The 9058-nt window shown below is 41.1% G+C and overlaps 1 protein-coding gene across 5 annotated transcripts in view; it reads right to left on the bottom strand.

Moving 5' to 3' along the window:
* Window positions 1–4587: 4587 nt before the first annotated feature.
* INF2 (inverted formin 2) overlaps window positions 4588–9058 on the bottom strand; it is a 44522-nt gene continuing 40051 nt past the window's right edge. For 4 of the 5 annotated variants that reach the window (XM_058853590.1, XM_058853581.1, XM_058853600.1 and 1 more), the window contains one exon: window positions 4588–8085. Coding sequence is in view for 1 of the 5 variants with exons in the window: in XM_058853606.1 (XP_058709589.1) it covers window positions 8060–8085 (26 nt within the window). In the remaining 4 variants the exon portion in view is untranslated. The remainder of the gene's footprint in view (window positions 8086–9058) is intronic. The other variant, XM_058853570.1, reaches the window with a different exon arrangement.

Below are 9058 nucleotides of genomic sequence, written 5' to 3'. Positions count from 1 at the left end.
AATAGAAAATTAATATTAACCACATTTTCATTTTACTTGAATTAATTTGTTGTTGGTTTCTATATTTTTTTTGCACAACTAAGCAGTTATCCCAAAGGTAAAGCAGGCTTACATTTAATTTAAGTAAATATCTTAATGCATCCCCTTTAGGACTTCACAATCTTTGTGGTAAACTTGTACATATGCCTGTAATTACCCTAACAGGAGAAGTGAAGGATTCAGGCCTGTGAAAAAGCTTAATGAGAAATGAGAAAGCCTAATGAGAAATAAGCCACTTTCTGCTAGAATTATTAGGAGTAAAATGAGCTGATTAAAAGAAAATCTTATTAGAAATGCCCATGTTAAAATTCTGCTGCTTGTTTATTTTAATTAAGCTATAGGGAGAATCAGTAAGACTATTAATTAGGAAGCTCTTTTTCTTTTAATCACAGTGCTCATCTAAATTGCTACAGGGTTTGTGTAAAGAAAAATCTTATTTTTAAAAATCCTACTAACAAGTAGTACTATACTAGAAACAGCTAATATGCTTTGAATGATAAATAGGCTTATAATAATGTATTTCCAAAGATTATACTTTAGAGACTATGTAGAGAATTCCATGCTTTTAAAAAGATTAAAGCTTTGGTATGACTTCAAGGCAGCTGTAACTTACATTGCTGATAATGTTCACATGAGCTTGTGGGTATATCTTAAAAAAAAATTGTGTGAAATGTCTCCTTAGAAAGTGCAGCCTCCCCTCCTCTGTGAATACACACATAAATATACACACATCTCAGTGCAGCCAGACAAGCACTTGCACTGGCACCTCTTGGGCAGGGAACAGAGATTGACTCAATACATCAGCCCAATTTGATGATCCTGCTGAATCAGTAAACTTGCAATTAACTGAGAAGCTGTTTTCAGTGCTCTACAGCTGTTTTCAGTGCTCTGCTTTTGTTTGATGGGGAAAGCTGATGATGCTTGAGGACCACCACATTAGAGACTTCCACTTTTTTATCTGACTACTGACATGCTAAAAATAGGCACACTTCTCATTAGCCTTGAAAGAGAAGCGGTATTTTGACAGCATAGGATTGAGAATTTTAAATCAGATTATAAAAGTATCTAACCTGTGTGATTTGGATCATGTAGACACTCCCAATTTTTCACTGCTTGGCTTTCTAATGGACTGATATGGAGCTACCTTGTTTTGTAAAACCTGATTTTCTTTGTAATGGGAATTTCATTTATTGGTGGCTATTATACTATAAACAGGGAATTAATGTTTCAGAAGACCTGATATTTCCCCTTGTGTGCTATAAATACCTAAAAGGTTTCTCTTGAGGGGGAAGTTGTTTAAAAGCTGTACCCCACACACATTCAAGGTAACCACCCAAAGTGTAAACATTCAATATCTGCAGTGTAAGATAGTTTTGAGGATATGAAGATGTACATCTTACCAAATGGCTGGAGTTGAGCAGCAGGATGTATAACCCAAATGGGGAGCGGGTCAGTCACTTGTTTATGCAGACAGCTGCCCCCTAACTACAACAAAGCTGTTGCTCATTAACTCCCAATGGGCTCCACTTGTTTTGCCTTGCATTGAGGCACTGACTTGCATTAAGATGCTCCTGGTGTAATATTCCTCACTGCTACCTTTTAAATTGTGTAATTTATTCTTGATGATTATGATTCTTACAAGGATAAAAGTAAGAAGTAGGGGAAAATAGAAATATTAATCCTTTCTTGCACAAGCAATCTTCTCACTATAAGATTCACTCTTTTCCTTTCAGATACATTCCTAGGGGTTTTCAAGGTTTTTCTGCATGCTGGGGTAAGAGGGGCCTTTGGGGAACAATAATTCCTTGGAACTTCCCCTCTTCATTTTGTTTTGACTCTTAGTCATACTTAGAAAAAAGTAAAGAGAAAAATGTTTTTTTTTTTTCTTATTGCTAACAATATTTCTGTTGTGGTATTTTTCATCAATGTTTGTTGAAGTGTTTCAAAGGAAGCCATTACCCCCATTTTAGAGATGGAGAAACTGAGGCACAGCTTCTGTGCTTGCCCACAGCCTCTTAGGAAGGCAGTGGCAGAAAATGAATAATCTCAGTAGCCCAAGTTGCTGGCTCACAGAGAACACTTCAGTTCTCTGTCTGTCAAAATCCTCTTTAGTCTTTGCAGTCCAACTCATTAAGTTCCAGCTACTGCTGTGCCCCATTTCCTCATATAAAAAAGCTGGAAGCTGTTGGAAACCGGAAGCAATTGGAAAAAAGCTGGAAACAAAGTGAAAGCATTCACTTTTCACCCTGTAACTGCCCCTGCTGCTGGCAGGAATGTGGCTGTGAAGTGTCTGCTTCATGCCTGTGGACACTGTCCTAGGGATGGAGTTAATGAAAAGTCCTCTAAGGGAACTGGCTCCACTTTTTGGCAGCCGGTGGTAAGGCAGGAACCTTGGGATCTGCTGCAGAAGGAGCCTGGGCCAGCAGCAGCAGCAGCAGCTGTGTGTGACAGATGTTAGGAGCTCCTGCTGCTATGACCACTCTGCTGGTCTCTGGGCCCTGCAGCAGTGATGAGGGAGCTCAAGAAACCATGGAAAGGTGTATGGAGAGTATGGGGACCGACTGTGAAAAGCAGGAGGCTGGGAGAAGATGTGATGTAGGTTCAGCAGAGGAATTTGTAGAGAATAGGGATGAACAACTCCAAATTGAAAGAAATGCCGATAGTTACTTCAATTTGGCCTTGGGTAGTTGAAGGGATTAAACACAGGACATATTAGCTTTGATCTATGAATATTTGCTAGATTTGAGATAAGTCATGGTTTGAAGAGATTGCTGTGTTGGCTCTTACCTGATCTACATGCAGTTGTGCTATGGTTTGCCCCCAGACCTCTGCAGGCAGCTGTGTGTGTCACAAAACATGCCCTGTGGAGATCAGGGTCTCTTTGTCCTCTAGACCTCTAGAAAGGCAGAGCAGTTGAAAATAGTTGGAGGGATAAAACCTCCTTCTTGTGCTGTTCTCCCTGGGGTCACTCTAATTAAGGAGATAAATTAGAAAAACAAACCATTTGTCTGTGATTCAGAATGGGTCTATAGACTGCTGGTATGGTAAATGCAGTTTCTCTCCCTGGGGCATATTCTCTGTGTATAACACTGGTTCAACAAAGAGGAATAACATACAAACCTGAAAGGGTTTCTGGACTTTCATTACTCCTATCTTTTCTGCTTCTTGCTGAACAGAGAATCATAAAAAAATGGTTGAAAAGGACCCTGGAAATGGTTTTGTCCAAGCTCCCTTTCAGAGGATCATCATCACTACTCTGGTTTTGCCTTATTGAGCTGTGAAAATCTGAACAAATGGAGGTACAAAACATGGCAAAGTGTGTAGAAAAACCTGTTGGTCTCAAAGGATGAGTCCTGGAAACTGTGTGCTACTGAGGGTAGGATTACAAAATCAAGTTGTGGCTTTCAAAGGATTAGAGGACCAGATTTCACAGACCTGTTGCCCTTTTTGCCTGTGCTGCCTCTGCTTCTCCTCTTTCTTCATCTATTCTGACTGACAGATTTGGTCATTAATTGTCACTAATTCATGACTAAATTTACAGCAGATTATGCTGTATGAAGCCACATAAGTACCAGACAAACACATCAGGTTCTGCATGCCCTGAGCAGGGCAAACCAACCATAACTGTAATAATGTAGGTGTCATCAGCAAAGACTGCTGATCTTAGAAAAAACCTCCTTTGACAGGCTGGGAGTGTATCTAAACTGACTTGATAGGAGCTGACTGCCACAGAATGATTTTTGTCTTCTGACTTTGAGTAATGCAAGCTGAGCCTGCTTAAATCTCCATTAGGGAAGCACAGAGCTCCCGCTAATTCCCACCGACACCTGGCTCTGTGTGAATTGTTGCACACAGCTCTTGCAGGAGTTGTTTTTGCTGCAGGAAAGAGAGCATTAGAGAGCTCCTAATGTGAATTAAGTGCTAGCACAGCACAGATGAAGCAGCGAGTTACCTATAGAGCTGACTGAATATGTTGATTAACTTGCAGTGATCAAATTCTCCCCTGGTATTTAAGGTGTAGTACCTGCTCTGAACTAAGGAAATGGAAATATTTTTCTTTACTATAGACCTCATTTCCATTGCAAATCCTGAAAATTATGTGGTTATTTGGCAAGATTGACACCATGCAGTAATTGAAAACATCTAGAGAGGTCCTGTCACTATCACTGCCCCATTTTTAACCCTCTGTAGTCACCCTTCTAGTAATGGGAAAGCTGTTTGTCATATCCTGCCTGGTTTTGATTGTGAGGTGACCAAACAAAATGTGGTTTCTGATGGAGCTGGCTCATGACTGCATTTGCTTTCAGACACATTATGTGGACATAACATCAGGACTAATATGTTCACCCATGTTTCATGGCCATGACTATTACCACACAGACAGAATGAGCCTGGGTTCCTACAAGTGCTGATGTTTAGCATTGGTAAGCTTGCATGTTGTACTTGGTTTATCACTGTGTACCAGGAATATGAAGCCGTAGATCCAGGCTTTATGTTTAGACAAATGGAAACTGGTTAATTTTGCTGAAACAGGCTTATGCATTTTCCTTTTATTTCCATTTATCTTGCCTCTTTCTAACTGGAACAGAAGGTATTTCTCAGCCCCCTTGGCTGTATGGAATGTAGGAGAGGAGAGAATCAAATGGCACACTCAGCCCAAGAGATACTGGCATAGCTTTGAGATTTCAGCCACACTCCAAGTACAGTGCAAAGCTGTGGTGGTGCTCGTGGACTGGATATAGCTCCATTTATATTTCTGTTCTTTTCATAGCATCATTAACTTTGGAGAAGGGCCTCCAAGATCATCAGATCCAACCTTCGACCAAACACTGCTGTGCCAACTAAACCACAGCACGAAGTGTCATATCAAGTAGTTTCTTCAACGTTTATAGGGATGGTGAGATGTCATGTAGAGAGAAAATTAGGAAGGCAAAAGTTCAGCTAGAACTCAATCCAGTCACTGCTGTGTAAGATGATAGAAAGTGTTTTTAGAAATACACCACCAACAAAAGAGGCACAAGGAACATCTCCATCCTTTATGGGATGTGGAGGGGAACATTATCACTACAGATAAGGAAAAGGCTGCCTTCTTTGCCTCAGTCTTTAACAGTAAGACTGGTCATCCTCAGGGCAACCAGCCCCCTGAGCTGGCAGTCAGGGGCAGAGAGCAGAAAAGACCCCCCACAATCCAGGAGGAAATGGTCAATGACCTTCTGTGCCACCTAGGCACTCACAAACCCATGGGGCCTGATGGGATCCTCCCAAAGGTATTGAGGGAACTGGCAGAAGAGCAAAACCATTGATAATTATTACTAAGTATAAATTGCTTACATACATGACAATTATGCTTAGATGCTTTATATACTATATGAAAAATTTGGACTGTGATGGATGAATTCTCATGAATCATAGGTCTTCCCCATCCCCACCAGAGAAAGGAAACTCACCAAGTATTTATTTTATTCTAAACTTTGAAATAGTTTCAGTATTGAAATAAAAAAATACCAACCAAAACTCCCCAAAAACTAAGCCTGAAAATCCATCTCACTAAACATAACTGATTTTTGATGTGAAATATTTTGAAAATATTTCTGCTGATTTCTCCCATACTTTCATTTTATCATATAGCCAATGCTTAATTACAGAATATGCATTTATTTGGCAGCAAGAAGCTTGTGGTGGTCACAGCCTGGGTAACACACCAGACCCCATGTGCAGTTGCTGTTATATATCACAAGAATTCTGAGGTCTTTACTCATGGTTGATTTAAATGACCACAGCTCTGTTGAATTGGCTGTGGTATTCTTTTTACCAACAATTAATTTGGTCTTGCAACCACTGAAAAATCTTTAGGATCATGAGCTTTATTTCAAGCTCATAAATGGAACAAAACTGCACATCCCAGTTGAATATCAGTCTTTGACCTGCTCTGATTTTTTTCTTCTGTTCTTCATAAATAATCACTTTAATGGAAGCAGAGCTGCTCTGGAGCAACAAATTATAAATGTTGTGCTTGAGTCTGCTGATTGGGATGTGACTGAATAGATAATTTACAGATGACTATTGAACAAAGAGCCTCTGGTGGCTCAAAATAACCCATTTCTTTGTAAACTTTTGAAAGCAGGGGAAAAACAATGCCAAACCCCCTCTCTTTAAAGGCCAAGGTAAGCACACAGAGTAATAAAAACTCTGGCTGTGGAAATGAAGGAAACTGAAAGACTCAGATGGAGAAATGGACACTTCAGATGCTGTAGCATCTGAAGTGAGCAGCCAGTGGGGCATCAGCAGGAAAGGTTCCCTAGGTAACACCCAGAAAACCTGTTTGTTCCCCAGTCCTGCATCTCCAAATGATGTTGTTCCTATTGATCTAACAGTGGGGTGGTGAAGAGGAGGATGGCTGTGCACTGCTAGCCTGGGCTGCAGGCTCTTCCACAAACACAGAGCTGGGAAAATGTGTTTAATACTCAGGATTTTGCAGCTTGGAGTCTATCTGACAGCAGTGAAGCTAGACTGAAGAGCAAAAGGATGGTGCTTAGGTGATGTGCTCTGAGACTGGAGAAGAGGGGAAAAAAGGGGAAACCTGTAGATGTGATAGAGACAGTCCTGCAAATCAAACCTGGGTGACATGGTTCTGCAGGGAATGCTGGGGGTATCCCTGCTTCTGCCAGCAGGAGTGGGTTTCTGTTGCAACAGGGCTATGCTACTCTGCAGTGTCTCCTGCACTGAACCTGCCCTTGTGTCTGCTCTCATCTCTGCTTCTGTTGACCAGTTCTCAATATGCTCATAGTGATGCCTTGGTTAAAGCAAACCAGTGATTTAATTCTTGGTTTCACTTCTAAGTTTTCAGTGTTACAAGGACATTACAAGTCCTATTAAGCAAAGCAAAATAAGCTTTAGCCTGCACACTAGGTTAGCCACGGTGAGTTACCATATAAATGAACAGTTCTGAAATGTACCCAGCTCTTCCACTGGATTTATGTTTCAGTACATATCACATCATAGATTCAACAAACATAGATCATTTTAAATGGACAGCTATGTACAAAATTATTATACAGTGTTATTACAAAACTTGAGAAATAAAGCTCTGAATTTTGAAAACACAATACTGCACAGTCCCAGTTTTAAAGCCAAAGTAACATGATTCCACACATTTTGCAGCTTGGACATAGACTCTTGAGTACAAGCAGATGACAACAGAAGTCAAACCCAGAGATTTACTACAGGATAAGCTGAAAATGTGTCCAATAGAGCACTCTGGAAAACCTCTTTCTTTTGCTTTAGTAAGATAAACTAGGGCCCTGGTTGTCCAAAAATTGATGGATGCATCGGCCTGTGTGACAAGACTACTTGAGACTACTGATGTGCTTCAATTGCACATAAGCATCATGTAGGAACCAAACACTATTTATATGGCCATATGCTTACTAAAATACATACTTTAATTGTTTTTGTTTTTTTCCCTGTGACCAATTTCCCTTGCTTTAAGTGCTTGAGAGTAAAAATACATTTGTCTAATCTGGGTCTTGGACCTGGTCCAATATAAGTCATCAGTGGGCAACGAGAAGAGGGACTTAACACACCTCCACCCGTGATGGTACAGCCACTGTTTAATTTATACCCTTAATTTAGTTGAGGCACTGCTGTTTTTAACACTTCTTTGAGGACTAAACACTGCAGTCTGTTCTTGGGCCACACTCAGCTGTCATTTCAAGAGGAGTTTGGCCTAAGAGCAGCGTGAAAGACTTGGCTTCCAGGACAGTACATGACAGGTCTGACCCTTTCACTGCCACTATGCACAGAACTGTCCCCTGCCCCCACAGGTGGCCAGTGCAAGGCACAGGCTGAGGGGTCCAAAGTCTCTGGGGAGGCTCTTTAGGCTCTGGGGAGGAGAGTGAAAGGCTGCATGAGGAGAGGCTGTGGGTCTTCATGGGGAAGAAGTTGTCCATGGTGGCATTTCACTGATACAGAACCTGGAGTCTCAAAAGCTGGCAGTGCTCCAGGGACATGAGAGGTTCTCTCACACCTTCTGTCTTGCCATCACACCTGCAAGAAGAGGGGGAAATGCAAATTATTTGCAACTATGAACAAAAATGGTGTGGTTTTGCATGTGTGTGTATCTAACAGCTAAGGTGGTACTAGGGAATTCAGTTTCATCTGTTCCTCAGATAACCTAAAACCAGATAGTTTGATGTACTTAATAAAAACCTCATGTTTCCAGAACCAATCCTGATGTTCCAGAGTTTGGGCAACTTTGCTTTAAGTTTAGTCCAATAATATATATCTTTCCAGGTATGAAGCATCTGTCCCTCAAGAATTAAAGGAAAACCTGGACTCTCAGTCCCTTCTGTGTCTTTGCAGGGGAAGGCTGATGTGCCACTGTGCCATGTGTATGTCATAGCTGCCCTGCTGCCCTTTACCTCCCTCCTCACCAGGCTGTGGTCTCTGAGCAGCTCTGTTCTCCTGGTCTGGTTTTTCTTTTACTTTTTAGGGAATAAATCAAATAGATTGGTGAGCAGGGAAATTGCTAAAGCCCAGTTGCTGAAGCCCAGCTGCTTATGGATTTGTGCTTGCAAGACTTTTCCCTAAACCATTCCAAGTGACATACAGATGGGAGGAAAAGGGGAGCTGCACAAACAGATGTGAACATTTGTCTGTAGCAATTCTCTAGGGTCTAAGGCAGGCAAACTCAAAGAGCAACACTCTGGAGTTCAGGTGTCTGTACAGTCTCTCCTCTCTTTTACTGTCACCTTTATAAAATGATTCTTTAAGCTCTTTCTGGACTTGGTTGGAAATGAGTTGAGATGTTACCAGGGTGCACACAAACAGTGTGACCACCAGTGCCTTGATTCAAGAGGAAGAACAGCTAAACCATTTGTTTTGAGAACATGAAGATAATGTGGAATAGCACTCTTTAGGTGTAAAAGCTGACATTTAAAGACATTAACATTATTACAGAAATTGCTGCATAACAAGATATGGTCAAGGTGAGGCAAGAACTCAGTAGCTGATTAAAGTC

Source organism: Poecile atricapillus, chromosome 1, assembly GCF_030490865.1.
Source record: "Poecile atricapillus isolate bPoeAtr1 chromosome 1, bPoeAtr1.hap1, whole genome shotgun sequence".
Classification (NCBI taxonomy): domain Eukaryota; kingdom Metazoa; phylum Chordata; class Aves; order Passeriformes; family Paridae; genus Poecile; species Poecile atricapillus.
Note: the sequence above shows the minus strand (reverse complement) of the source record. Positions and strands in the feature narration are given on the sequence as shown.